Consider the following 24,028-nt stretch of genomic DNA (forward strand, 5'->3'; position numbering starts at 1 on the left):
ACATTTAGCCAATCACAAGGCGGATTAAGACACATGTGACTAAAAAATGAGCGGAAAGTGCCGCGCAGTTATGGCGCTCATTTGACGCAGCCATTAGCCATTCATTCAATACATATTTTTTTTTATCTGTATATGTATTGATTTAAGTCCTTAACTAAAAGTTGGTAATAATAATTTAAGGACAAAAGTCGAAATGACTGAGAAAAAAAAAAGTAAGCCAAAGGTGCGTTCATGCAATCAAAATAATGTGGGAAAAATCAACTAGATTTGCTAATAATAAATCAACAGAAAAAAAACACCTCAATTGTATGATCTCAGATTATATGGAGAATTTTTGAATACCAGAGGCTGTTGGTTATAGAGCTGACACAACTATGTTGCTTTTCCAAGACTCTTGTTTACATTACCGAACTTTTTTTTTTAAACACAATGGTATCTGCTTGGGTCGTAAAAAGTAACAAGCCTAAAAGACTAATAAAACCAGTCCAAATATATTTTCAAAGGTGGGAAAAGAAAACTGAGCAACGCTAATTCAGTGCAAACATGTTTATCATTGAAGTGACAAGTTGCAAACAAACATCTAATATTCGCAGTCTTCCCTTTCAGCGCCGTGGCGTTTCCGTTATACAGAGACTCGTGGCTTCAGAGGAAGCGTATTCCTGCTCCAAACTGCACCCCATCACATATCCTGGAAAACAGCAGGCATTCAAATTCCATATTTTTGTAATATTAAAAAAAAAAAGAGAGAGACCAAGAAAAATCTTTTACCTGTCTCCACTCTGAACTCCCATGGGAATGCAGTAGTTCAGCTCCAGTCTGGCAATGTTGCCCAAACGCAACACAATGCCAAGTCCATATGACCAGCGAATGCACTCAGCCAGCTTCTTCAAATGTGCTTGAGGTCCCTCCCCTAACCAAGACAAACCTGTTAAACTTTTGAGACATAGCAATCTTTTTTTTTTTCTTCTTAGGAGCTTATTCACCATAGTTAAGGTTACAAAGATTCCCGGCGTTGAGAAAGAAATGCGTTCGGAAGAGGTCGCCGAAGCCCCCCCTGCCTGGCCGGAAGGGCAGCGGAGTGTAGAGGTGAAGGCCTCCCGCCCAGTAGGCTTCTCCTCCCAGGTAATCGCCTGTCATACCAGTAAAAAACAAAACACAAAAACTTAACAAACACAAAAAGAAGCCTCGAAGCTGATGATGAATCTCACCTTCGCTCTGCGGGCCCATGCTATACATGCTGAAACCACGAATACTGGTGGGGCCACCTAGATAGAACCTGGAGGGATGACGAAGAAAATTATGATCTTTTCCCCATTTAAAATATAACAAGAAAACTCTAAAAACCTGTCTGCTATGCTTGTTGGCTTTTCACCAATAGGCAGCAGCAAACCGCCCCACATGGAGGCAGACAGAACCTGCGAGGGAAATAAAAAAAATTTTGGGTGAAGAATCATTTAATATTTTTACAGGCTTTAAAATGACAAAAGATGTGGAAATCTTACAGAGTCCCAAAAGAGGCTTTTATTGAGCTGGATTTCAAAGTCCTCCTTGAGGAAACTGGCATCTCCTCCCGTGTAACCGGCAAGCTCCTGCAAAAATGAATAAATAATACATTAATAAATTAATATGTTTGTGGATAAATGGAGAATAAAGTGGTCTGCAAGCGACCTGATGGATTTTCAAGAGGACGCCTTTCCTGGGCAGGATGGAAGAATTTCTGGTGTCGATGACCATGGCGTGCTGACGGGGAAAAAAAGATGTCATCCAAGGTGGTGATGTCATCGTTAGAGTCGACTCAATGTCATTCAAAATGGCCGTTTATGGAACAACAGTGCATTTCTTGATAGATTAAAATCGAAGATACCGCCAGTGACGACTTGAGGGAATGTCCACTCTCTTCCCGGACAGCGAAGGAGGCGGTGCGAGCCAGACATCCCAAATCTCTCCACACGCCTTCCCACTTCAGGGTTTGGTTGGTCTTCCAGACGGGGAACTGAGCAAAGATGGATGGCATACGGTAAAAAAATTCGCTTCGCAATAACGTAACTGCTTGCGGGTATTTACATTCAGCTCCACCGAGACGCCACGATCCGTCTCCCGCAGGGAGCTCCACGGAAATTGACCCGTTACTTTATAGGCATTGAACGTGATGCTACACGAAAGGGAAAGAGATGGAAAGTTACTTGACCTTAAAAAAATACAAATAACCAATCCAAAATGTGTTCTTACTTGCGTTCAAAGTTCCCCACTTGAGGTTTGAAAAAGGAAAGGCCATAGGAAGTCTCTTTGGTGCCGTAGGAGAATTGAAAGGTGAGCTTCTCGGCCCGGCCGAACACATTTGGCAACTTCATTCCCAGCACCTGCCGTGACGCATTATTGTAACCATCACTGAGTAGTGACAACTCGAGTGAGATGTTCCTGTTACGCACTCACCATGCTTCCTTCATTGTTGCCAACCATCGTGTTGTAACTGCCGGTCATCCGCCTCAGCTCGGTGACCTCGAAGGTCACGTCGAGGCCGTTGGGAAGAGCGTCATCACCTTGAATATAAAAAGAAGTCAAAGTAGCTTTGTAAAGTTGGAATTTGTGTTTGGCGTACCTCTTGAGGTGTCAATAACAACTTCAACTTTTCGGAAGATTCCGAGACGGAGCAGCTTCTGCCTGGCTTCGTGGGATTTTTTCATCACCTGAATTAACAACACAGCAGCGAAGACTCAGTTAACAAGCCGGAGATTCACGTTGTCGTATTTACAATACATACATCGATTAAATTCTTTGCTCGGAAAACGCCTGAGATCTCATAAGACAGCAGGTCCTCCTTGGTCCTTCCAAGCCCGTCTATATGCACCCTCTGGACCACCACCTTTGGATTGCAAAAGAAACATTATTTGATAAAAGGATGTTTTGCAGCATGCGAGGAAACTACATGGATCTTACATCCTTGTTTTCCAGAATCTCCTGCTTGGGCTCCTGCTCCATTTCAGGAGGCTCAATGTCGTCGGCGTGAATTCCCAGCTCTGGACCCTGCATGGGCAGAGGGTCCAGGCTCTGCAACACCATGTTGCAGAAAGAAAAACAATCATCAGAGGCACACTGTGATTTCAATCATTAATTTCCTGATGTTTTTCCATTCAGATCATAAAAATGTGATGCACAAAAAGGCATGAAGACAGCGAGCTGGCATCTTCCGTCTAAGCAAACCTCAATTTTTAGCATTTTTTGGGTTAATATCTTAACATGCACAGCAAATAAAGTGTGATAGAGGTATAAAAATGCATATTGTGTTCGTTAATAGGCGCCCCTAATGCCCAACGTGTCGTCGAAGGGTGGACGCTGTCACTGAGGGCCTCCCTCCCTTTTCTCCTTAGCAGCCGCACACGGCGAGAGGTCAAACGCCAAAAACAACACGTTTCCGTCGCTTTTCTTACCCTGGCGTGGACGGTGCCCATGCTGGGATCCAAGCGACGGTGACTGGGTGGAAAACGGTGACAGTTGAGAAAGGAGGAGAAACGCAAAAAAGCAAACACCCAAGACTAACAAGCGGAGACAGGAGAAAGGGCTTCACGCAAGGAGGCGGCCATGTCACTTCCGGTATTTGGCTTGGCCACGCCCACCGGGAAGCGGCCATTGATTCCCCGGTGAAAACTACAAAACAATACTAAAATGAATAATATACAGTACATATGAAAATACATCTAACTAAAATACTTAAGTAAATATAAATAATAGACAATTACATGAAAAAATAGACTTGATACAAACCAATAAACAAATATACTGTAAATACAGAAATTCACTTTTTTATTCATTGATGTGTTCATAAAAATATTTTGTTTTAAAAATATTAATTACACTAACAAATGGATGAGTGACAAATGTGCAGCATTCAAATGAAGTAATGAATCATAATTTACTGCCACTACCCATGATTCACTTCATTCAGTTCCACCAAATCAAATGCGTCATTGTTTTATTTGTATTTGTATTGTTATAAAATAATGTCATGCTATCATATAGGTCTGTCTCAAATCATAAAATAGAACAGCATTGCAAAAGTGTATAATGATACATGAAAGAGTTACTTTAAGGAGTAAAAATAAATATTTAAGGTTGTTTGTATGTCGATGAGCCTTTCTGCAAGCTTATCATCCTGTAAAAAAAATAACACAATATTATGATCCAAAAATAAAGAATTTTAACTAAATTCCCACAACCTCTCTTACCCTTCTGTTATGAAAGTATCATAGGATATTTTGTCTTCGTTTACACCATCAGGACACTCATTGATGTCTTTCATGCCCAGTGAGATCAGAGCTGAGGAGAAAAAAAAAAGGCCAGTTTAACAGAACAGTATGTAAAGATGTTTCTTTTTTTGATATCTTTGGCACTTACCCTGTTTGTATTGTGTAAACGTGACATGTCTTTGATTGGCCGGGTCCACGAGACCAAATATTGCATCTAGGTTGGAAGAGCTGAGGAGACTGGGCGCTTCTTGGCCGTTATCTCGAGCTTCTTTTAGTTGTTTCAGTTTCTCAATGAGAAACTCTTTGGGATCATCTAAAAAGAAACAAACAAATTCAGATAGATGAAAAATAATATGACGAGCAAATGAGAAAACAACGTGAAAATAGATGAAAAGACTAAGACAAATATATATACTGCAATAAATTGTGACGTCGGCTAAAAACGTTTATAAATAAGACAATCAAAATAAAATATGACCAATCAAACTGCCAATGACCAATCAAACTGGAGTAAACTGGAAAGGTCGACAGTGACTGTTTTTATGAAGATTAGCAAAATTTCATAGTATTTCTGTACAATTGCAGGATATCAGTAAACTTTCTAAATATACAATAAGCTTAAGAAACTAAATGTACACATACTACAAATAAACAATAATTTAATCAGAGAAAAGAACCATTAAACTGACTTTCTAGTTCAGCTAACCTACTAATTATCTGGTAAACTCGAGTAGTTTTATAAAAACTGCCCTAAAAAAACAGTTGTTTGTAATATATAAAAGTCTAACCCGGTCTGTAAAAGAAGAGCATGCTGGTGAGGTTTTTCATAAGGTCAAAGATTTTGTGTTTTTCCAGGTAAGCAGAAGCTTCTTTCTCCCGTTCGGTCGCCATCTTGTCCACAATTCTGAATGTTGATATTCGGTTGCTAGGATACGAAATCTCCGCACACAAAAAAAAAAAGGGTCGTCATGCGACATTTGTGTATCAAAGAAATCAAAACAATAAAAACTTTATTTCATACATAAATGTGGCGTGGCAAAATTCAACAATTAAATACTAGCAAAATTTCATTACAAGCAATAAAAAATGCCATTGATTTATTTATTGTATTTTATTTACATTTTGAAACAAACAACATTTTCTACAATGCTTATCCGATCAGCAGGAGATGATGCACCATCTACCTCCACCTCGCTAATGACTGTAATACAGTATATTGTCCATTGTCCTGAGAATATTTCCATTATAAATTATCTCCAGATTAGTTCGTCTTGGGTTCTTCTTTCATCTGCTGCTGTGCGGCTGCTTCTCTGAGTTTTAAACCCAGTAATTCTGTCTTTAGCTCACCAGGTTTTGGGGGGACCTCTGGTATACTCTGATGGAAAAGAAAGAAATTAGTAAAATCAGCGTTGTCAGAATTTTGATGCAATACCTGCATAAAATAGAGCTACTTAAATCAGTCAATACTTCATAATAAATTAACACCCACATGTGTGGACTGATAAATACGTTTGTAAATGTGAAATATTGAATTCAGTCGCCTCACCAGGTCAGGTAGGTAGTACTGGTGGACCGCCTGTGCCCCGGCAAACATGGCCAAAATACATGCTCCGTACATCCTCAGGTAACGAGTCCATGACACTCCAGCAGGCATTTTTGCACAGCTTCAAGGTGGAACACCATGCACACTTTCGGACTGTGAACAAATATAAACACAAATTATGCCATCAGTGTACATTGCTAAAATGAAAAGCAAACAGGATCCTAATAATACCTGTAAGTGCTCTACACGTTTACCTTTAAAAGTTTGCATTAAAATGGTAAATTATCGCATTGTTAAATGTGTAAACACGTTGTTTCAAAACTGACGGTCATCGGGAGACAAACAGGTCGCACGCCGAAGAGATTACATCCGGGTTGGAGTCGTCACCTTTCGTTTTGCCCAATAGAGGGCGGTAACAAGCAAGAAAGTTGCCGAGACGGCGAGATGATGAAGAAGAAGAAAAAGTGCGCCTTCCGACCGATAGGTGGCGATAAGCGAACACATCGCAAAGTTTCGATGCTCTTTGTTTTGAAATAGCTTCCCTACCCCCTCGTCGCAAAATCCGAAGCCTTAAAATGTATGACAGGTATGTCAAATTTGGCATATATGTGATTGTTTTATCCCGACAGATGTATATTATTTAAAATCGTTTGATAAACGTAACGTAAGGCGACAAGTGCCATTATCCGGAGATGTTTTTTGTCATGGTAGCGTAAGCAGCACTGCAATGCGCTCTCTTTCGGCACAGCTTCGTTGTTCTCTGAATCTTGATGTTTTTGTGAAGTAAATTGACAGTCAGTATGGAGGAAAACGAGTTTACACCGTTGACTGTGCCCATGGATTATTTCCAGCAGTGGTGAGTTGTTGCTGGAATAATTCCGAGGAAATGCATTCGTCATCTCGGCTTGTTATGTTTTCTTTTAAATTATTCAAATGATCATTTTTGTGCATGCAGTATAATGCAATCTGAAGGCAGAATTATTCGCATATACACTAAAATGCAAAACACCATTTGTGAGCAACTCCATTTTTTTTAATTTTCATTTGCATGTTTTGAGTAGTCGAAAGAGTGTTGTGCAATAGTTGACATCATGGATATCACCAAAATGCTTAAATGTCTTCTTGGTTGTTCCAAGGTACCAGTCAAGCCAGCAACACCCCGAGCTGCAGCCCGTGATGTCCCACCACAACCACTACAGCGAGGGCCCCAGGGATGAGCCCGTCATGACTGAACTGTCGGTGCACAAGGAGCAGCCGCTCTACCAGGAGCAGTTTTATCAGAACTACTTCCACTACCAGGAACCTGTCTACCAGCAGGAGCAGCAGCAAGATCAGCATCCTGCATACCCGCAGCAACAACAACAGCAGCAGCAGAATCAGTATGAACATGCAGTACAACAGCAATCTCAGTATCAACATCCAACACAGCAAGAGGAGCTGAATGTTCACCACCAACCTCCACCCGCTACCCCACCTCAAGGTGAATGAAAACCTACATGTATTTTTTTTTTAAATGTTCCCTGAGAATAGGTGCTATTGAAAATAGATCATGAATGCTGTCTATAACTTTTTCTATCATACTATGTACTTTTGTAGCAGCGATGCCGGTGAAGAAAAAGCGAGGGCGCCCACCCAAGAATCAACGCGAAGGAGGCGGGGCGGTGAAAGAGGAAGATGAGGATGAGAGCGAGGCAGCAGCAAAGAAGGCCAAAAGGACACTGAACCGCTTCAACGGCATGTCAGTGGCTGAGGTTATGGCCAAAACGCTGCCTGACGTTATTACCTACAATCTTGACATTTTGATCGTGAGTTATAAAGAGCATACCGAATTCATAAAAAGTGCACAATTGTCGGAAGATGCGTCGTAAGGTTTTTGTTTGAGGAGCGTGTGGTTTTCTTTGCGATGTGTTTCCGTGGTAACCCCCTCATGTTTCTCCTCAGATTGGAATCAACCCGGGACTGTTGTCGGCCTATAAAGGACACCACTACCCCAACCCTGGCAACCATTTCTGTACGTTGACATTTCTATTCATTATTCATGTAGTTTTTAATTTTTTTTTTTTTATCCTGCTTTGTCCGCAGGGAAATGTTTGTTTCTGTCCGGTTTCACCGAGCAGCAGCTCAACTTCACGCATGACGAGAGTCTGCCGGAGAAATACGGCATCGGCTTTACAAACATGGTTGAGAGGACCACACCTGGCAGCAAAGACCTTTCCAGGTGATTCATTTAAAGAAAGAAAAGGAAAAGAGCGTCCGGCACTGTTTTGAATGTAAAAAGACATTGTCTTCTTTTCCTTTGCAGTAAGGAAATCCGTGAAGGAGGGCGACAGTTGCTTGAAAAGCTGCAAAAATACAAACCGCTGATAGCAGCTTTTAACGGAAAAGGTATTGTCAGATTAAAAAATATCATTCAAAGGTCTTAAGATTTATATTTGATACTATTGTATTTTTGTAAAAGAAAAAACATATACAAATAATTTATTATAATTATATAAATTTATTGTAAATAAATATAAATAATAATAAATATAAATAATTTATTCAAAGATCATTTAAAAAAATATTTTTTATTTATGCATCCTCAAAGTTCCAGATGGCTTATATCTTTTATCATATTAGGTATTTACGAAATATTCTGCAAGGAAATCTTTGGCGTGAAGGCCAAGAACCTGGATTTTGGCTTGCAGCCCTACAAGATCCCTGACACTGAAACGGTATACAAAACATCACATCCACAAAACCCTCCATCAAGAAAAAGCCATAGCGTGTTTCTCTTGGTCTAGGTGTGCTACTTGATGCCTTCATCCAGTCCGCGATGTGCCCAGTTCCCCCGCGCGCAGGACAAAGTGCACTTCTACATCAAGCTGAAGGAGTTGCGGGACCACATGAAAGGTGGAGTAGTGCCCGGCCGGGACGTGCTGGAGACAGACTACTCCTTTGACCTGCAGCAGGCCAAAGGTAACCCCTCGCCGCATACAGCAACTCTGGGATTCCTTCCTTACCTTTTTTCTTTTTATTGCTTCTTTGTTGTGCAGAAGATGCAAAGAGGATTGCCATCAAAGAGGAGCAGCTGGATCCCGAATACGAAAGCTGTAGCGGTCAGCATGAGAATGTGAGGCAAAGCAGTCCAGGAAACTTTTATTGAAGTGACATTTGCACACTGCAATTGGCACACAAGAGGAATCACACAGTTTACTGCAGAATTTTAGTGGAATGCACTAAAAAAAAAAAAAAAAAAAGACTGCACACAACTGTTTCAACTTAGCCCTCACTGAGCATGTACTGTTCTAGGTGTGATATTTTCCACTATTTATTGCTTTTGCTATCACCTTTTTTCTTTGGTTACTTACTTTTGTACTGTATTTTGAAATAATGAAATTTTATGTGTAACCATCTGTGCAGACAAGTGATTTGACTATGATTTCTATTAAAATCGTAATGATCAATTTCCTGCTATGGTTCTTTGTGTACTGTAAAATGTACATATGGGTGGAAAAAGTCAGATTTTTAATATTTGAGACGTAATTATCAGACTTACCAGTTTCGATTTAAAAAAGTTACTGGTTTTACATACTAAGCATACTCATTCAGCAAGGATACGCCGCGTCCTACGTCACAAACTTTTAGCCAATAGAAAACATCTTCACATTTAAAAGCCTAGCGGTTCAAACCAATAGTACACAAAGTATCCTCAATTTTTGTAATATTCTGTACAAAAGCAAATAATAAACAGATTGATACGCATATAAATGTATAAAACTATAGTGAATATTTTTTATGTCTCACACAATAATTTGAATAAAGTCGCTGGTTCATTGTATTTTATTCCTATTTTAACCGACCCCTACGTCTCGGACTTGGAATTGCCTCATGTCAAAGTTGAATGAGACTGCGCTGTCACGTCTTTGTTGCCCCTGAAGCTCTTTCAATGTTCTGAATAAAGAGCGGCATATGTGGGGAAAATAAAACTGCTTCCCCGCCCGGAGAATCGGATTAAAACAACCGTTAGCTAGGTACGTCTAGTGCATGTTTATACTCTCAACTGTTGCGCCGTTTTGGTGTATCATTCAAACGAGATCATCCATCCGCGGTAGCTTAGCGGCTAGCCGGTGGCTAATATTAGCTGTAGTTTTGGTAAGGGTACTTGTATCTAGTTTACTTCATAAATACTTTCTTTTAATTCGTACAAATTAATACGGAATGGAAATGATGAGTTTTGCAAATGAAACGTTTGATAACAATGGAACCAGTTGTTCATAAAAAGTGAGGTTTACATCGTGGTTTGTTGTTAGCATTGTTAGCATTTAGCCGTGGAAGAAAGAAGGTATTTAATTTTTAAAAAGTACTCACGTGTAGCTGATGCACGGGAATGTTTAATGACGCAATGACAGTTCTATTGTGTTAAATATGGTTCGATTGAAAAACACAATCAAAATCATTATACACAAGTTTTCTATGAATAAGAATGAGTGGGAAAAAGTCCAGATTGTGGATTTCTCCATGTTTTGTTAACCATCATTTTATTGCATGTACCACTCCCATTTTTATCACTCACGAAGCATGTTGGATTTTATTTAATTAAGTTAAAGAGCCCACAAGATGGACAATAAGCTGAACGGATCCCTGCCTGTTGGCTCTTCGGAGTATCTGCAACAGTGGTGAGTTGTACAGAATAGGCCAAATAAATAACCATCAAGTCCTACATTAAATCCAGTCTTTGTTTTATGATTTCAAGTTTCATGTGTTTTGATGGTGTTTTGCTTTGGGAGCATCAAGAGACACAGATTTTAGCGGGTTCTTTCAATTTCTTGCTTCAGGATTCAGTCAGCTCAGCGGTTCCAAGCCCTTCAAGCCCAATATTCGAACTACAACCATCCGCCGCACTACCCGGAGGGAGCAGCAGCAGCTCCACCGCACATGGATCACCCTGAGCCTATGATGGAGCAGCAGGAGCCCGCTAACTTGACAAAACGTACAGTGTATATAGAAAGTCTACTCACCCCTGTTTAAAAGTTTTTTTAATTAAACTGAAAGAAATCATTTCTAATGCAATCTAATCTCCACAACGATAACAAATTTTGTTGAATCTTCCACGCAGCTCCGCCCAAAAAGCGTGGCCGAGCAGCTCAGCCCAAGGAACCCAAGCCGCCAAAGGTCCCAAAGGTCCCAAAGGAACCCAAACCTCCGAAAGCACCCAAACCTCCGAAAGCACCTAAACCTCCGAAAGAACCCAAACCTCCTAAAGCACCCAAACCTCCGAAAGAACCCAAAGCGCCAAAGGGCAAACCAGGCCCGAAACCCAAAAAGGGCGCCGAGGGTCAAGCGGTCGACGGCAAGCAGGAGAAGATCGATGAGACCTTCAAAAAGGTGAAGAGGAAAGTGGATCGTTTCAAGGGCATGTCGGAGGAGGAGGTGATGAAAAAGACCCTGCCGGACCTGCTGGACTTCAATCTGGACTATGTCATTGTGAGCAGAACTTGTTGATATTGCTCGAAAAGAAAGGCAAGCAGCCGATACAACCTTGTAAAACTCTTTTTCTCGCAGATCGGTATCAATCCGGGATTAATGGCCGCCTACATCGGACGATGGTTTCCTGGTCCTGGAAATCATTTTTGTAAGCATTTACAGAATCAGCAAATCAAAGTTAGCTCGGCTGAGATTTTATTTTTCTTCGTAGGGAAGTGCCTCTTCCTTTCGGGATTCACCGAAGAGCAGCTCAACCACACGCACGACGACACGTTGCCTGGCAAGTACAAAATGGGCTTCACCAACATGGTTTCCAGGGCGACGCCGGGCAGTAAAGACCTGTCAAGGTTAGCGACAATACTCGGTTATTTGTCGTTGAACAGCTGTCTCGAAACCTTCTCGATTTCTATCCCGTCAGCAAAGAGCTGCGCGAAGGAGGCAAAATTCTCGTGGAAAAACTGATGAAATATAAACCTCTCATTGCCGTGTTCAATGGAAAATGTAAGTCTCGGCCAATCTTTTATTAATATACATATTTTACATCAGAAATAATCTTCACCCCCTCCTCTTCCTTCCAGGCATATATGAAATGTTCTGTCGAGAACTATTTGGTAAAAAACCAAAAACGCTAGACTTTGGTTTGCAGCCGCACAAAATTCCCGACTGCGAGGTGGTAAGTAAACATCCCGCCAGTCTTCTTCTAACAATGGCGCACAAGATGTTGAATGTTTTTTTTTTTGGTCAGGCTCTGTACCTGATGCCGTCCTCCAGCGCTCGTTGCGCTCAGTTCCCTCGCGCTCAGGACAAAGTCCACTTCTACATCAAGCTGCGGGAGCTGCGCGACCATCTCCGGGGCATCCAGCGGCCCAAAGAGATCGAGGAGATCAAATACTCGTTCAACCTACAATTGGCCAAAGGTACGTTTCAAGTGTCGTACGTCGCCGCTTTGTTTATTCCCCCGACCGTCTCCCTCCGCAGAGGACGCCAAGAGAGTCGCCATCAAGGAGGAGCAGTACGATCCCGGTTACGAGGACGCCTACGGAGGAGCTTATGTCGAGCCGTCGGCCGAGGGAGGTCAGAGTCAGGCCAACGGGCATTTTGACTCACCGAGCCAGGAAAATAATGCTGGTAAGACACCCGTGGTTCTCCACATAAGCTGGGATGGAGACACAAAAATTAAATCACAGCAAAAGAATGATAAGTGTGGATTTCGTTTCATTTTGCAGTGTGAGAAACAAAAAGTCCATTTCTAATTCCAGCAGAAGACGGAGGACAGGATGCAGGCACGTCAAAGAGTTCCCAACTTCCCGACGGAGACGGGATGACAGAATCGCGAGCTGATCAGATTCCAGACGTGAGCGCAGAAGAAGGAGGAGGTGGAGGAGGAGGAGCTAGCCAGGCCCCAGATGTATGAGGACAAATTGTTTCTATTTTTTTAACTTTTCTTCCTTAGTGGAATATACACGCCTAGATAGACTTTGTAGACATATTGCAGAATATTCTCTCTGCACGCTTTTAAAATTTTAGTTTGTGGTTTGATGATCTCGACGGCAGCCATTTTAAAAACAGGTGAAATGCAGGGACTTTTGTTTGGGCTGTCCATGGAGACACTTGGAAGTGGACTTGGAACTCTGCATCAGCTGAAGGCTGCAGAAAACGGAAAGACATAATGGAATGGAAATGCTAACTTCATTAGCATTGTTGTCTTCTACTAGTCACATTCCAACTCAACGGACAAAAGTATTGGGACATGCCTTTTATAGTTCAATCACTGTCTCATGTCTCAATACTTTATCCATTGAGTGGACAAAAGTATTGAGACACCTCTGTCATGGGTTGTCCCCTGTCCCAATACTTTTGTCCACTTCTAAATCAAGAGATGTGTCCCAATACTCTCATCTCCACTCTGTCCTACTTGAAGCCCTTAATTCAAAACTTAGTCGCACTTGTTTTTCTTTTCTTTTTTGTTACCTACGCAGCGGCTTCTTTGGTGCCCTTTTTGAATCCTGTTTACATTTGTACTGCACACTGATGCAGTAAACAAGCGAGTATACAAAAGATGTTATCTTTTGGAGTTATCTCAGCAGCCTTTTATCATAAATTAATTTTCTTTTAGGACTTTTTAGAATCAATTTACTGTTTGAAAATGTCAAGGGTTTTATGATTATGTTTTGTTCATTAAAAATGATCTGATGGTGCTTTTTATAAATCATTGCATTTTGGTTTTATTCACCCGTTCTGTTGAGGGAGTTTTTATTGGAAAAAGAAATTAAGTAAACCATCTTTATCATAAGTTACTAGATCCTCCTGTGCAAGGTTAAATATTCACAAAACCGATACATAAATATGTCAAAAACTACACAGTAATATTAAATAAGCACATTTGTTAATCAGTTCTTTTCAGAGTTAAAGTCCAATCTGCTGCGTTTCTTCTTCGATGACACGCTGGAAGAGAAAAAAAAATCAAGCTCCATAATTATAACAGTTAACGGAAAAGATGAAAATGTCATTCGAATTGTATAGTAGCTAAATATGGGTTAAAAGCTACACAAATATACACCTGTTGCAGTTGTTGTCATGGCAACTGCTCTTTTGTCTTCGTAGATTATTTGTGGTCCTTAAGAGGCTGCCAAAGAAAGTCATTATTACAATATGTCACATATTGAATACCCCCATAAGGAAAAAATGACATTGTTGTTAGGCAGAATTAATTTAATTAGAATTTAAACATTACCTTTTTAAAAGGAACAAAATCAACTCAACGGCAACCACCAGTGGAGTCAGCACGTAGTAAAAAACTTCAACTAGACACAAACTTTGGCTTCCAATTCGATCACCTGCATCCCGACACGCCACACACAATACTGTTTGCAAATACACAAAGCACAAAAAAAATAATACAATTATTTTCCCACTTTTATGATATTATGGGAAATTCGGTTGAATTTCATGAAAAGTTCTACTTTCTATTTTTCACTCACTGACTTGGATTCTATTTTTAATTTGAACTCGTTTGTTATATACACTGTATTTTTATCTTTGTATAATTGTAAAATATTTGATGGCTTCACCTCTCTTGATATTGAGCGGAAGGTTATGTGCATGTTTATGCTCCAGCCACCAGGGTTGATCCCCCAAAGCTGCCTTTGTAATGTCCACCTGCTCTTCTGGAGAAGATCTAGCCAGCAAATCTGGAACACGTACATTAGTGTACAAAAAAAAGAATCAAAAGGAAAATTTGTTATAGTTAGTCTTACCTTCTTGTCTCAGAAAGCAAAGAGCATCTGTGTAGCCACTGTGGAAGATCTCAGCCAGCTCCTGTGAGTCAAACAAGGAGTCACTTGGGCACAGAGTCAAAAATGGAATCAAGCAAATAGAGTCAAACACTGAGAGTCTAACCTCAGGTGTTGGAGGTAGGAAGGAGGTGTAGATACGCCGCACGTTTCCCGTGGTCACCTGGATGCTGAGGTTATTGCAGTACACCGAAATGGCGGTCCAAGCGCCATCTTTGGGGCTGATGTCGCTCTCACTGCAGAATGGAGCCACTGTGATGGTGTTTGGATGCTCCAACAGCGGCATGTTATTGCTCAGGGCTCCATCCATGTATAGCTAAGATATATACCGATTAGAAAGGTAATGATTGTTGGGTTTGTCTTTAATGGTATTGACTCACTTGTCCACGGTAGGAAGGTGGAATCAAGCCACAGTAGACTGGGAAGAAGCAGCTGCACATTAGCACCTACATAGACACTATGATGTGAGTCAAACATTGATTTGATTCCGATAGATTTGAACATATACATGTGAATCAAACATGGAGTCAAACAGGCCAGTCAAACACTATGATGTGAGTCAAACATTGATTTGATTCTGATAGATTTGAACACATACATGTGAATCAACATGGAATCAAACATGGAGATTCAAACACAAAGATTGACACTATTATTTGAATTCAACTCGGAGATTCTTACGAGCCAAAAATACAATCAAAAATAGATTCAATAATATGAATCAAATCTGGAGTCAAACACTCAAATGTGAATGACACACCTGTATGAGCTCCTCCCTGCTGTCAAAATGGGACACCAGGACGTTTCTCCTGTCCCTTATCCTGGTGATGGACACGCAGAGCCTCCCCGAGGCACGCCGGTGGGCATCTTCCGGAAGTTTCTCCCGCAGGGAGTCGCGCAGCGTTCGCAGGAGGCTGAAGGTCGGGTGGAAGACACTCAAGCGGTGCTTCCTAGCTTCTTTAGCCGCCGTTAACACGTCCATGTACAAATGTTCTGAGGATCACGTTTTAAAACGTCATCTAATGTTGCAATGTGTTTATGTCAACTACTACACTGTCGGCCTTGGACCTCACACACACTGCAATCTGTTTTCTTTTATGATAAACTGTGTGTGAGCGCATATCTGTGAACCAATGCATCTGTGAACCAATGAACTCTTTGTTTGTTTGACTCTATGGACTTGAGTTCAATTACTGTTATTACAGTACTCCCCCCCCCCCCCCCCCACCTGCCCCATTTAACCGTAGTCAACAAATAACAGTGTAGCATTTTGAAGACACAGACTCTCCACGCTTCTCTTTTGCAGGTGCATAAGACGTTATAAATATTGTGAAGTATTATGATAGTGTTTTTCATGTTTTTAGGTGGCATATAAGTTTGAGAATGACTAGTCTAGGACAAATGTCACGTTTTTCCGTTCATGTGAATTACAGAAGTATCATTGTAATAGTATTGGATTTTTAATTATAGTTATTTCTATTCAATTTTAAATTCCACTTTAGAATGTGTTTAGGTTTCATTAATTTTCTTTTTCCAATGCTTCATTTTATTTGATTGGTAATAGTTTTTGTTTTTTATATATATATACTTGCAGTGTATGTTGACCGTAAGATGAAAAAAACTGTTATGTACTCATTCTCAAATGACTCGAGGTATTCATGGGGTGAGTGTAACAGGTTGTTTTTAAAGCTCAGGTTTCTCACCGATGGGGAGTCCCACAGTCAACGCCGCCGCCACCAGGCATCCCGACGACGCTCCGCAAATCTTGGAGGCCCCGTGCACCAGGTTTGGCGCTCGTTCCAGGATGCACGTCATGGCTCCCATGTAGTAAACACTGCGAAAGCCGCAACCCGCAAAGGATATATTCCACTCTTCAGCTCGGCCATACATCCTTTCAACTCTTGGACGCTTCACACACACAAGCTCTCACAGGCATGCTCGGCAGTGTTGCGCAACATTCTAGATCAGCTTACGACAGCGCTGATTTCATAACTGTAAGGGAAGGGGCAGGCCTGGTTCAGAAAAATAATCTTAATGGGGTTTTTGCTTCAGGATCAATATATACATTTAAAAGTTATCATGAGATGGATGTTACATTTTTCAATGTATTCATGAACATAATAATCAACATAAATAAATAAATACATTTTCCTGTGACTTCCATTGAAACAGCAGTTTTATTGAATTCTAATTAGTTCCTCAGACCTCATGATGTTATGTCATGCAACTCTGGCTTCAAGGTGGGAGTAGGGGGCGGAGTGAGGGGCACATATATGTCCATCTCATTGGACGCTGGGCCGGATGTGGGCGTGGTCTCGTCCCGGTCAGGTGCTTTGGCAAGCTGGAGCATCTTTGGGTTCTTGGCACCAACCTGTAACACAATGATTATTAATATTTTCCTGATTTTCAGCAGGTTATCTTCTGCTATACCGATCATAGTCCTCCTGCAACCCTGTAGAGCACATCCGGCAGCCAGAACGACACTCTGCAACATCAGGAAGGTTCTTAGACTCTTCACTCACAAGAACATTTCGGAATTTTATTATCGGACTGGATTTGATTCAAAATAAATCGAATAAAAGTGAAATATCTTATTTACAGTATAATGTATAATGATGACAATAATAACAATACATTAATTTGAGTGTTCTGACGACTCACCTAGCGGGACTCCAGTGGTAAGGGCCCGTAGATTCTGGATGCATTCCGGATGAGACAAGGGAACCGCTCCAAGATGCAACTCGAGGCTCCCACGTAATAAATGCCCATAAAACCACAATGTCTAGCTCGACATTCTTGAGTTTATAATGCGTAAAATGGTGTTACAGTAATGTGTTCACATTACCTGTGTTAGTGTGTGTCGGTATCCAAAGGTGACTTGACGAACCCGGCCGTCTGATTGGTCAGCAGTGATCACGTGACTGCCACCTATCCAAATACTAGTACGTCCCACCAAAGCGTCATTTTGGGGCAAGGTTTGCTGTATTCGGAATACTTTTGCCGGTTTTATTTATTTTTAGACGTTTTTATTCAAAACGATGAGCATCCCGGTGGTAGATTTTAGCGTGGCCAGCTTGAACGTCGAGGATATTTCCGATGTTGAGCTCCAGGAACTTAGCAGAGCGTTAAAAGAGGCTTTTATGGAAGTGGGCTTCGTCTTTTTGAAGAATACTGGCATCACGCAGGCGGAGGTAAGACGCAACAGAAATAGTAGTTGTAATATTTTTATTTTATTTAACCTTTATTTACCCAGGCAAACAATTAAGAGTAAGTTCTTAGTGGTGGAAATAATTTAAAAAAACAGAAACGAAGTAAAATGGCTTTAAGGAGTCATTAAGTCCACTAAGTTACAACATACAGATGTTAAAATATATAAGTATTTTAGTTCATCAAAATTTATATGTAAATAATTCATTGTTAGAGCTCCTGTACATGCAATTTTTACAAATCACCCTCTTTTGGATGTGAATCTAGAATTGTGTTGATAATTTTGCACTCAAGTATGAGAGAAGAGTATCATGTTTGTTACTTGTATATTTCTTTACGTATTTGTAATTTTGTCGGCAGTTGTAATGACTTCTTAATTTTGGAATTTGGAAAACAAGTAAAAAGGAGCATTTTCATGTAGGTTGATAGCGTCATGGATGCTTCGAGAATTTTCTTCCTGCAGCCAGACCATCTCAAGATGCCGTTCAGAAAGTCCACCTTTCCAATCTGTCCACATCATGGCTGGTTATCCATGGAGAGTGAAAGGTCTTATTTCTGTGTCTGTTAATTATTTCGATTTCTACAGTCCCAAGTTGGGTCATACAACCCGAATAGTGTTGTTATATTCTCAGTTTTGTTGTCACGATTGCACTTGAGTCATTTTTTAAATGTTAATCCATTTATCAGACATAAGATGTGATCAATCATCAAAATGGATTATTGTCTTTTTCTACTGATTAGGCATTGTCACTGCATCTTATCAGAAAATGTGGTTATATAATATATTCAGACTACTTTTATGATATTTACACAGTAGATGTCAAAGTCTGTTAGCTCCAGAACTGGTCCTGTCCTTTTAATCAATAAAAACTATTTACAATTCTGCATTTGTACACATTCAGGTTAAATCGACAAAGACCGGAAGATCTAAAAGAGTCGTTTAACGTGACTTCGCTACATCCCGACATAGTAAGCGTTTTGTTCTGTACCACAGGCTCAAAACTGTTTTTGAATCCGTGTGAGAGTGACTCATTGTGATTTTTGTTCCTCTGTAGAAATGGCCCTCATCTGAGGTGGCCCCTGGATTCCAAGAGACGCACACATCTTTTTTCCACCGCTGCAAAGATCTGAGCCTGCGTATTATGAGGGTGATGGCCCACAGTTTGGATGTAGATCCCGATATCTTTCTGAGCGCTCACCGCCTGATTGGAAGTACGACATACTTAGCTTGAATTACATAAAGGTTAGTACAAAGAAAAGCATTGGTCTTTTTTTTTAAATTGCTTTCCATAGCCGAGGGGAACTGTACGACGCTACGTTCGCTGTACTACCCGCCGGTGAACAGCGAGCAAGCCAAGGAGGGTCAGCTGCGATGCGGAGAGCATTCCGACTACGGAGCCATTACTTTGGTGTTCCAGAATGCAGAGGGTCTCCAAGTATGGAAACAAAAAATGACGCTAATCCAAATGTGTTTCGCTAACGTGTGTGTGTGTTTAGGTGCGCCGTCGCTCTGGTGAGTTCGTCAGCGCTCCTTGCGTGCCCGGCGCCGTTCTCGTCAATATCGCAGACCTGATGCAGCGTTGGACCAGCGATAATTTTGTGTCCGTGGTGAGCACGTTCAAAACAAATACTGTAGGAGGTTATTTAGAATATTTTCAAGGGGAAAAAAAATCCATTGTTGATTTATTTTGTTTTATTTTCCCGTCGCTTCGCAGTTTAGAAAATATTTCCTTAAATGACTGGAACTTAAGGCAGCTTGTGGTTAGGAGGGAGGGAGAGTGGGGGATGCATCATGAGACCTGACAAAGCTTCTCTTTCATACGTGCCCATCAGCTCCACAGAGTTTTGCTTCCCCCGGCCGGCGACTGCAGCAGCACTCGCCAGTCTGTGGCTTTCTTCGTCCAGCCCGACGATGAGGCCGTGGTCACGTGCATCGACGGATCTGACAAGTACCCCCCGGTGCGTTCGGGCGCCTATCTCATGGAGCGCTTAAACTACACCTACGGGCGAGCGTGAAAGCCATCAACGAGAAGCTTCACTCATTTTGCTGCCACAAAACAATACAATGAAAGGTCAGTTGAATTTGGCGCCTGGGTTGAACATTCCTCGCTATCATGCACACCATTTTTCAGGCCACACCCCTTGCGTTTCAGTTTTGAACTCTTCCAATGAATTCCACATACATGAAGACTGCAATTTAATTGTACTTTCACAATTTATTTAGAATTTAGTTGATTGATCAGTTCTTTACATAGAAATTTAAAAGTACTATATGGATAAGAAAAAGACTGTAAACTTGCCACTTCATTCGCTTTATTGTCACTCGGACCAAAATGGTGATCAAATGTTGGAACTCAGGAAGTGCTGGGAGATGCATTAATGGTACATTGCAAACACCAAAGGAATTATTCCAAATATCAAATTATTTCAATAAATAAAATGGCATGAAAAGTAAACATCTATGAAGATGTGGTTCTTACAACAGTAGCTATAAATTGAATTAAATAAATGAATAAATACTATGAAACATTTCAGGAATTCTTCAAAGTTGGAAACCAGGAATTGAGAAAATTAAAGATTGGCCCCTAATAGGGAAATTAAAAATATTTCCCCACGTTTTTATTTAATAGTACTTCAAAGAAATAACAGAAGGTTGAAATGACCCGCGCACACAAACACACCGATAGGACCCGTCAATTATGTTTGCGATGGTTGCCCGTTTAGCGCCTGTTCACCTGCAGCTCCCACGCCTCCAGACTCTGCAATCAAAAGAGAAAGCTATCATCACCATGTCACAAGTTTAAAGGTAACAACTTCTTGCTTAAAGAGCCTTTTTTCTTGGTATTGCCTGAAAGACTCAGCTATTTTTATCCATCTGCATATTTCTTTGGCGCCATCTGGTGGCACCTCATGGCAATACAAACCATTATAGTGGAGCGGGGCATCCATTTCTCACATTTTCAGTATTTGGCCACATCCTTACCCTTGACGTCAGACTTGGATTGGCTTTTCTTCTTCTCCAGATCATCCATGGCCTTAAATGGAGAAAGTAAGAATGAATCAAACTTGAAGGCGCATTGCCATCCTGTGACTGAAGGATGTTGTGTTTAAGGACCTGCTGAATGTTGAGCTTATGCGCGTTAAGCGCCTCTTGCTTCTTTTGGAGCTCCTCGTGTTGCTTCTGCAGCTCCTCCGCCTGTTGCATGATCCTCTTGCCCTCTTGGGACAGCTGCTGCTCAAATGCCGCCAGCTCCTCTTCTGTAAAAGGTGTGTTTTGCTCCTCCACCGTCTGGAAGCAGCGCATGAGTTCAGTTCAACAATAACGGCTTAATCAGGGAGTTCCACTAGTGAAGTAAGAAAAAAAAAATCTTACTTCCCACGCCTCCTTTTGTTTGAAATCCAGCTTCTTTGTGCTCTCGATAAACTCAGCGAGTGACACCAGTCCGTCTTTGTCGGTGTCCACCTGAACACATCATATAATGTGCGAGTGCTACAGTTCCTAGATTTTTATTTTCCAAATGGAATTTTGAATATGGGGGATTGTATTGAATCATTTTAATAATTTTTTTTTTTTTTTTAAATACGTTAAATAAAAATCCATAAATACTTCCCAGTATCTGAATTCTGAATCGTACCTCATTCATGACATGCTCTCTCATGCGCAGCCGCTCCTCTTGCATCCGCATCCAGTTGTCTTCATTATCGGTGGACTTGTACATCTTGTCAAGCTTCAACACAGAATATACAAGTCAATTATTTTTTGAGGGAGTCTAATTTTTCATGATTTATTAACTCCCCCCAAAAACATTTTCTTAACAAAAGTAGCCAACCTAGATAATCTAAAGACTAATTTAATATCTTACTATTTTTCAATGTGAGCCGGTAGATTTCTGCTCTAATCTATTTATTAAGATGTCTCGACAGAAAAATAGCGACGGAATGATGTCATACCTCAAGCGAGAAGATGGCCTCAAGTTCGTTCTCGTCGAAGAAGCCATCCCCGTTGCTGTCTGCGGATAAGTACAAAATATGAGCATCTAAAAACAATTCGGAGTTATTTGCACGTGTTATCCTACCGTGCAGTTTGAAGAAAGTCTTCGGATTAAAGTCGCTCGGGTCAAGGCCGTCTGACTCCTTCCACACCTCCTTCAGCTGGTCTTCGCTTCCCTATCCAAGCATGCGCTGTGGTCATCTTGGGCATGTGCTAATGCTAAATGCTAACTCACAGTATGTTTTTTTCAGGCAGCCCAGGTAAACTAGTCTATCTATACTGAATGAGTTAAGTATAATCACATTTGTGATTTTTTTTAACACTCCTGACCTACCGGGTGGTTAACTTTGGTGTGGTTGGCCCGCTTCTTCTTCATCTCCTGGTAGCGCTCCTCCTCCTTTTTGCGCTCCTCCTCCGACATGGCTTTTAACTTCTCCCGCCTCTCGTGCTCCTTCATCATCTCGTACTGCTTGAACTCATTGTGGCGTTCCTTATCAAAATTTTGAAGGTCGCTCGTAGCCTGTTCAAGGGAGGGGGGGGCATGGGTATATCTTCTATATGACATATTCATGTGTTTTCATACCGCTTTGATGAGGCGGTCCAGGTCGTCCGGCTCAAATGAATGCGGATTGTCATGGTTGAGATGCTCAAATTGTTTCAGCAAGGCTTTGTGGTCCACTTTCCAGCCTGCAAGGATAAAAAATATTGAGGATTCAAGATATTTTGTGCAAGTTGCAACAGCGGCATACTGGATAGTTACCATCCCCCGCCTCCAAGTCGTGTTTGGCCTTGATGAGCATCCGCAGCCTGCCCATTTCTTCCCTCTTCAGCTCATCCAGCTTGGTGCGTAGATTATTGTGGACAAAGTTCAGTTCTTTGGCGAGTTTACCTTCCTGCGAGTTGACACAAAAGTTCAGTAGTGCAACAAGTGTGTGAGTCAACAGATTTTTTTTTTCCCCGTACTTTACCTTGATGTCGTCGACGTTGGTGTTGGTTAACTTCTCCCGAAAGTAGGGGTCTTTCTCCAGGTATTCGATGACCTCCCTGAGGTAGCGGTCGTAGTGTAGCCCCGTGTTCTGAGACATGAATCATATGGAGTGAATGCTTAACCTGGATACTTAAAGGTGAAATGCAGGTGAGGAGAAGCCCATTTTATTGAATTAATTTAATTTGTATTGTGCAAAAAAAAATTAAAAATCACTTTATACACGGCACTTTTTGCATTTGGACACATTCACCAAACTTTAAATAAATTAATTTACAATAACATAAATTTGCCTGGTTAACTGTGAAGTACCTGTGAAGTGATGATATCCCAATTTATTTCATAAAAATATATTGTAGGACTCACTACACTTTGTGGGGGATCCAGTTCGCCCTCTTTGCTGGTTATGTTCTCTTTGCTTTGGTCCACCACGATGGGCAGTGAGTGGATGCATAGCCACAGACTTAGCAGAACCAGAACACAACTGGCCTGCGTCTTACCAAGCACCATCACCATCTGCTTTGAAAATAAAAATTAAGATAATCATTGGCAAACATGCTGGGGAAACATGATAATGTGAAATTTGAACTGGAGGCACATGCAGTGCTATTGACAGTAGTTTTTTTTGTTTGTTTAAGGTTGGATACAGGTTTATTCCAAAAGTGATGGTCCGAACCCAAAACTCAGTGGCACATGTGCAGCCACTTCACCACCGTGTTGCCAGAATGATTGATTTTGTAGTGTTTTTTGTTCTTAAAAGAAAAATCTTCATAAACATCACTTTTTCAATTTGTCATAATAAGGTGTTGTGTGTAGAATTTTTATTTTGATTTCTTTTTACTTCCATTAAAAAAAAAAGGCTCCACCATACCAAAATGTGGAAAAAGTGAAACGCTGTACATTAATTATTGATCAGACTAATTCTTAAAACATGCTAAGTATCAGATAATTTTTTTTTTTCATCCTTTTATCTACAAACGCAGTGAATCGTCACAGATGCAAACCATCTGTTGGCTTGTGAAGCAATTCTGCCAGAAAAAGAAGGCACCAAATCAAGCATCAAATTATAATAATAAATATAGTTGAACGAATTTTCATTCATAATACTTACTTGCTCCCAGAAGCACTTTTAACTCTTCTTGACTGCTTCTTGTTAGCTTAGCTTATGTTTGTTTACAGCCGCCACCTGCTGCTTGCCACTAGCTCGTGGCATCAACCTTCAAGCCTGGGTAGAGGGGGGGGGGTCACCATGGTGACGCCCCTCTCACGCCCAACTCCATTGGACGTCATAGCAGCGGT

General features: G+C 41.0%; 8 protein-coding genes across 17 annotated transcripts; 3 read left to right on the forward strand and 5 right to left on the reverse strand.

The window, feature by feature from the left end:
- Positions 1-531: 531 nt before the first annotated feature.
- On the reverse strand, positions 532-3,606 carry samm50 (SAMM50 sorting and assembly machinery component). Of its 2 annotated transcripts, XM_088379357.1 has the most exons (15): positions 3,429-3,603; positions 2,938-3,048; positions 2,762-2,863; positions 2,600-2,687; positions 2,434-2,540; positions 2,230-2,360; positions 2,065-2,152; positions 1,865-1,993; positions 1,669-1,740; positions 1,503-1,589; positions 1,345-1,415; positions 1,209-1,276; positions 984-1,130; positions 769-910; positions 532-688 (listed from the first exon to the last, which is right to left on the reverse strand). In XM_088379357.1, exons 1-15 carry the CDS (start codon positions 3,447-3,449, stop codon positions 643-645), a joined length of 1,410 nt encoding a protein of 469 aa, XP_088235483.1. In that variant the 5' UTR covers positions 3,450-3,603; the 3' UTR covers positions 532-642. The 2 variants fall into 2 exon arrangements, with proteins under 2 accessions (XP_088235483.1, XP_088235482.1); XM_088379356.1 differs by having other exon boundaries at positions 984-1,276; positions 3,429-3,606.
- Positions 3,607-3,784: 178 nt separating this feature from the next.
- Positions 3,785-5,191, reverse strand: efcab10 (EF-hand calcium binding domain 10). The gene is made up of 4 exons (XM_088379362.1): positions 5,033-5,191; positions 4,393-4,557; positions 4,224-4,314; positions 3,785-4,150 (listed from the first exon to the last, which is right to left on the reverse strand). Exons 1-4 carry the CDS (start codon positions 5,133-5,135, stop codon positions 4,105-4,107), a joined length of 405 nt encoding a protein of 134 aa, XP_088235488.1. The 5' UTR covers positions 5,136-5,191; the 3' UTR covers positions 3,785-4,104.
- Positions 5,192-5,340: 149 nt separating this feature from the next.
- On the reverse strand, positions 5,341-6,195 carry uqcc6 (ubiquinol-cytochrome c reductase complex assembly factor 6). Of its 2 annotated transcripts, none has more exons than XM_088379363.1 (3): positions 6,042-6,195; positions 5,791-5,940; positions 5,341-5,619 (listed from the first exon to the last, which is right to left on the reverse strand). In XM_088379363.1, exons 2-3 carry the CDS (start codon positions 5,896-5,898, stop codon positions 5,506-5,508), a joined length of 222 nt encoding a protein of 73 aa, XP_088235489.1. In that variant the 5' UTR covers positions 5,899-5,940; positions 6,042-6,195; the 3' UTR covers positions 5,341-5,505. The 2 variants fall into 2 exon arrangements, with proteins under 2 accessions (XP_088235489.1, XP_088235490.1); XM_088379364.1 differs by having other exon boundaries at positions 6,019-6,195.
- A 58-nt stretch (positions 6,196-6,253) lies between these two features.
- tdg.2 (thymine DNA glycosylase, tandem duplicate 2) lies at positions 6,254-9,233 on the forward strand. 3 transcript variants are annotated; one of them, XM_088379360.1, is made up of 10 exons: positions 6,284-6,373; positions 6,572-6,643; positions 6,924-7,267; positions 7,387-7,592; positions 7,729-7,798; positions 7,870-8,005; positions 8,090-8,172; positions 8,407-8,501; positions 8,571-8,745; positions 8,823-9,233. In XM_088379360.1, exons 1-10 carry the CDS (start codon positions 6,363-6,365, stop codon positions 8,930-8,932), a joined length of 1,302 nt encoding a protein of 433 aa, XP_088235486.1. In that variant the 5' UTR covers positions 6,284-6,362; the 3' UTR covers positions 8,933-9,233. The 3 variants fall into 3 exon arrangements, with proteins under 3 accessions (XP_088235487.1, XP_088235486.1, XP_088235484.1); XM_088379358.1 differs by having other exon boundaries at positions 6,285-6,373; positions 7,384-7,592; XM_088379361.1 differs by lacking the exon at positions 6,572-6,643 and having other exon boundaries at positions 6,254-6,373; positions 7,384-7,592.
- A 426-nt stretch (positions 9,234-9,659) lies between these two features.
- Positions 9,660-13,485, forward strand: LOC148396928 (G/T mismatch-specific thymine DNA glycosylase-like). 3 transcript variants are annotated; one of them, XM_088378611.1, is made up of 11 exons: positions 9,660-9,800; positions 10,371-10,445; positions 10,605-10,759; positions 10,886-11,253; positions 11,332-11,401; positions 11,465-11,600; positions 11,672-11,754; positions 11,832-11,926; positions 11,999-12,170; positions 12,232-12,381; positions 12,513-13,485. In XM_088378611.1, the coding sequence occupies exons 2-11, from the start codon at positions 10,387-10,389 to the stop codon at positions 12,665-12,667; spliced, it is 1,443 nt and encodes a 480-aa protein (XP_088234737.1). In that variant the 5' UTR covers positions 9,660-9,800; positions 10,371-10,386; the 3' UTR covers positions 12,668-13,485. The 3 variants fall into 3 exon arrangements, with proteins under 3 accessions (XP_088234737.1, XP_088234738.1, XP_088234739.1); XM_088378612.1 differs by having other exon boundaries at positions 12,516-13,485; XM_088378613.1 differs by having other exon boundaries at positions 12,480-12,624.
- LOC148396929 (patatin-like phospholipase domain-containing protein 2) lies at positions 13,237-16,513 on the reverse strand. The gene is made up of 8 exons (XM_088378618.1): positions 16,250-16,513; positions 15,307-15,539; positions 14,927-14,992; positions 14,653-14,862; positions 14,511-14,571; positions 14,325-14,444; positions 13,814-14,117; positions 13,237-13,698 (listed from the first exon to the last, which is right to left on the reverse strand). The coding sequence occupies exons 1-7, from the start codon at positions 16,434-16,436 to the stop codon at positions 13,984-13,986; spliced, it is 1,011 nt and encodes a 336-aa protein (XP_088234744.1). The 5' UTR covers positions 16,437-16,513; the 3' UTR covers positions 13,237-13,698; positions 13,814-13,983.
- A 961-nt stretch (positions 16,514-17,474) lies between these two features.
- LOC148396930 (uncharacterized) lies at positions 17,475-20,209 on the forward strand. 2 transcript variants are annotated; one of them, XM_088378620.1, is made up of 7 exons: positions 17,475-17,737; positions 18,175-18,299; positions 18,656-18,722; positions 18,809-18,965; positions 19,047-19,189; positions 19,251-19,266; positions 19,595-20,209. In XM_088378620.1, the coding sequence occupies exons 1-7, from the start codon at positions 17,585-17,587 to the stop codon at positions 19,744-19,746; spliced, it is 813 nt and encodes a 270-aa protein (XP_088234746.1). In that variant the 5' UTR covers positions 17,475-17,584; the 3' UTR covers positions 19,747-20,209. The 2 variants fall into 2 exon arrangements, with proteins under 2 accessions (XP_088234746.1, XP_088234745.1); XM_088378619.1 differs by having other exon boundaries at positions 17,477-17,737; positions 19,251-19,361; positions 19,587-20,209.
- Positions 20,050-23,979, reverse strand: LOC148396931 (nucleobindin-2-like). Of its 3 annotated transcripts, none has more exons than XM_088378617.1 (13): positions 23,841-23,979; positions 23,096-23,248; positions 22,713-22,820; positions 22,505-22,637; positions 22,328-22,431; positions 22,079-22,264; positions 21,830-21,920; positions 21,705-21,763; positions 21,389-21,481; positions 21,127-21,216; positions 20,884-21,042; positions 20,737-20,788; positions 20,050-20,512 (listed from the first exon to the last, which is right to left on the reverse strand). In XM_088378617.1, exons 2-13 carry the CDS (start codon positions 23,243-23,245, stop codon positions 20,451-20,453), a joined length of 1,287 nt encoding a protein of 428 aa, XP_088234743.1. In that variant the 5' UTR covers positions 23,246-23,248; positions 23,841-23,979; the 3' UTR covers positions 20,050-20,450. The 3 variants fall into 3 exon arrangements, with proteins under 3 accessions (XP_088234743.1, XP_088234741.1, XP_088234742.1); XM_088378615.1 differs by having other exon boundaries at positions 20,869-21,042; XM_088378616.1 differs by having other exon boundaries at positions 20,869-21,042; positions 23,096-23,245; positions 23,841-23,973.
- Between the last annotated feature and the right edge of the window lie 49 nt (positions 23,980-24,028).

Source organism: Syngnathus floridae, chromosome 6 (assembly GCF_059516105.1).
Source record: "Syngnathus floridae isolate MCC-2025c chromosome 6, RoL_Sflo_1.0, whole genome shotgun sequence".
Lineage (NCBI taxonomy): Eukaryota > Metazoa > Chordata > Actinopteri > Syngnathiformes > Syngnathidae > Syngnathus > Syngnathus floridae.